Source organism: Nicotiana attenuata, unplaced genomic scaffold (genome assembly GCF_001879085.1).
Source record: "Nicotiana attenuata strain UT unplaced genomic scaffold, NIATTr2, whole genome shotgun sequence".
Classification (NCBI taxonomy): domain Eukaryota; kingdom Viridiplantae; phylum Streptophyta; class Magnoliopsida; order Solanales; family Solanaceae; genus Nicotiana; species Nicotiana attenuata.
The window spans coordinates 19,548-22,310 of NW_017676839.1; the positions used below are offsets into that span (position 1 = coordinate 19,548).

General features: G+C 39.6%; 1 protein-coding gene across 1 annotated transcript; it reads left to right on the forward strand.

The window, feature by feature from the left end:
* Positions 1-1,989: 1,989 nt before the first annotated feature.
* Positions 1,990-2,406, forward strand: LOC109221221 (uncharacterized mitochondrial protein AtMg00810-like). The gene has a single exon (XM_019385685.1). The coding sequence runs from the start codon at positions 1,990-1,992 to the stop codon at positions 2,404-2,406; it is 417 nt and encodes a 138-aa protein (XP_019241230.1).
* The last annotated feature ends 357 nt before the right edge of the window (positions 2,407-2,763 follow it).

A 2,763-nucleotide genomic window follows, 5' to 3' on the forward strand; every position in this document is an offset into this window, starting at 1 on the left:
TTTGTATTTGAAGGCCAACAATGGAACACTTTGAGGAAGCATAGAATAGTATTTTTATTTTTACTTTTATTTTTGTTTCATTAGGTGGGGATGACCTCGAGCCTCTTTTGATTGTTTATTTATTTTTTATTTTTTTGTGTTTTTCTACCTCAATTTGAGTATTCTTTAAAGCCAACTCGATTATGTACGCAACCGTACTAGTTACGGGACTCAGGGAATGCCTAACACCTTCTCCCCGAGTCAAATAAACCCCCTTATCTAGAATCTCTGGTGCAAACTGATTTAAGAGTCAAATGTGTTTTGAAGGAAAATTATTATTTTAAAAGAAAAACGGTGACCTGGCACACCGAAATCAAATGTCAGGTGGCGACTCTAAGTTAATCCCTTTCAAACAATTGTTTTGTCACTTTCAATTTGAAAAAGCTTTTTGAGCTTTACAAATCCTTTTATTTATTTTAAGAGGGTTAAGTGAGGTTAAAAAAGGGGTGTGACATTCATCAAAGTAGTTGTCCCTACACTCCACAACAGAACTGTGTCGTAGAGAGGAAACATAGACACATCCTTGATACTACTATAGCCTTAAGATTTCAAGCATCCATTCCTCTCAGATATTGGGGCATGCGTGTAAAGGCAGAAGTGTACATGATAAACAAGCTGCCTTCTACTGTTTTATTAGGTAGCATACCATATGAACAATTGTATCACAAAAAAGCGAAGCTAAGTCACCTTAGAATACTAGGTTGCCTCTGCTATGCAACTAACTTGGTCAAGGGAGATAAGTTTGCACAAAGGGCTAAACCTATAGTATTACTTGGTTTTTCAGAAACACAGAAGGGTTACATCTTGCTGGACTTAACTTCTAGGCAATTCTTTGTCAACAAGGATGTGACTTTTAGGGAAACAGATTTTCCATTCAGAACACAGGTTTCTTCAGGATGCACAGCTCCTCCTGATACTATTTTCCCAGATGCCATCTTGCCTCATCCTTTGCAAGATACACCTGTTGCATCAGATATGGCCGGTCCATTAGAAGTAAGAGAAGAGGAGGCTATTTATGCCCAGGACAGCATAGTTCCTGATTTACAATGTCAGGGCAATGAGACCCCTGAAGTTGAAAACTCCATTCCTAAAGATACCAATGCTACTGAGAACAATGAAGACATCTCTGAGGCAGATCGACCTAATACTAGTTCTGAGAAGAATGATCACATTCCAAATGCTGTTGATCCTATTGCAGATAACACTCCATCTGCTCCTACTAATGTGCCTACCGAGACAGAAGTAAGAAAATCAATCAGGCAAGGCAAATAGCCTATATGGATAAAGGACTATGTCACTAAGACCAAACCCAAGTCACATTGCAGCTTGTATCCTTTGTCAGATTACTTAACCTATGCAGGCACCTCTGTTAAGTATCAAAGTTATCTTGCAAGTTTTTCCTCCTTGGTTGAACCAAAGAACTTCAGAGAAGCTGTCAAAGACCCCAAGTGGATTGAGGCAATGAAACAAGAGATCACATCACTTGAAGAAAACAAAACTTGGGAGATAGGTGATTTGCCTAAATGGAAAAACACTGTGGGATCAAAGTGGGTATACAAGATCAAGTTTAAAGCAGATGGGGCAGTAGAGAGGCTTAAGGCAAGATTAGTTGCCAAAGGTTACAGTCAAAAGAAAGGGTTGGATTATCATGATACTTTCCCTCCTGTGGCAAAAATGGTTGCAGTAAGATCCATCATAGCACTAGCAGCATCAAAGAGCTGGGAACTGTTCCAAATGGATGTCTATAATGCTTTTTTGCAAGGAGAACTATGTGAGGAGATATACATGGAGATGCCAAGGTTTTAGAAGTCAGGGAGAGAAAAAGGTATGCAGATTGCGCAAGTCCTTGTATGGACTCAAGCAGGCATCTAGTAGTGGAACATTAAGTTGACTGAAGCCTTAATAAGTGTAGGTTTCACTCAAAGCAATCATAACTACTCTCTGTTTACCATGAGAAAAGGTGAGGATGTGGTGATCATTTTAGTCTATGTGGATGATCTGCTTATCACAGGAAGTAGTAAAGAGCTTGTGAGTATTTCTAAGAGTATACTGCATGATACGTTCAAAGTCAAGAACCTAGGGGAGCTTAAGTACTTCCTAGGCATAGAAGTCCTAAGGTCACAACAGGGCATTTTGTTGAATCAAAGAAAGTATGTGCTTGAATTGATTTCAGAAATGGGACTCAGTGGAGCAAAGCCTTATGCAACACTGTTGGAAACAAACCAAAAATTGACTACAATGGAATATGATAAGGCAGTAGGTACAACAGATGATCTGCCATTGCAGGATATTTGTGTTTATCAAAGGTTGCTAGGTAAATTGCTATATGTGACCATCACCAGACCTGATATTAGCTATACAGTGTAGACACTCAGTCAATTTATGCAAGAGCCCAAAACAATCACATTGGGAAGCTGCCATCAGAGTGGTGAAGTATCTCAAAAATGCACCTGGTTTAGGTGTGTTTATGAAGGCAAAATCAACACAGCATCTTACTTGTTGGTGTGACTCTTACTGGGCTGCTTGTCCTAACACTAGGAGATCTGTGACTGGTTACGTTGTCAAGTTTGGTGAATCCTTGGTGTCTTGGAAGTCTAAGAAGCAGCAAACTGTCTAAAGAAGCTCTGCAGAGGCAGAATATCGAAGCATGGCATCTGTTGTGGCTGAAGTAACATGGTTACTTGCCTTATTTCAAGAATTGGGAGTTGTCATTACACAACCTTG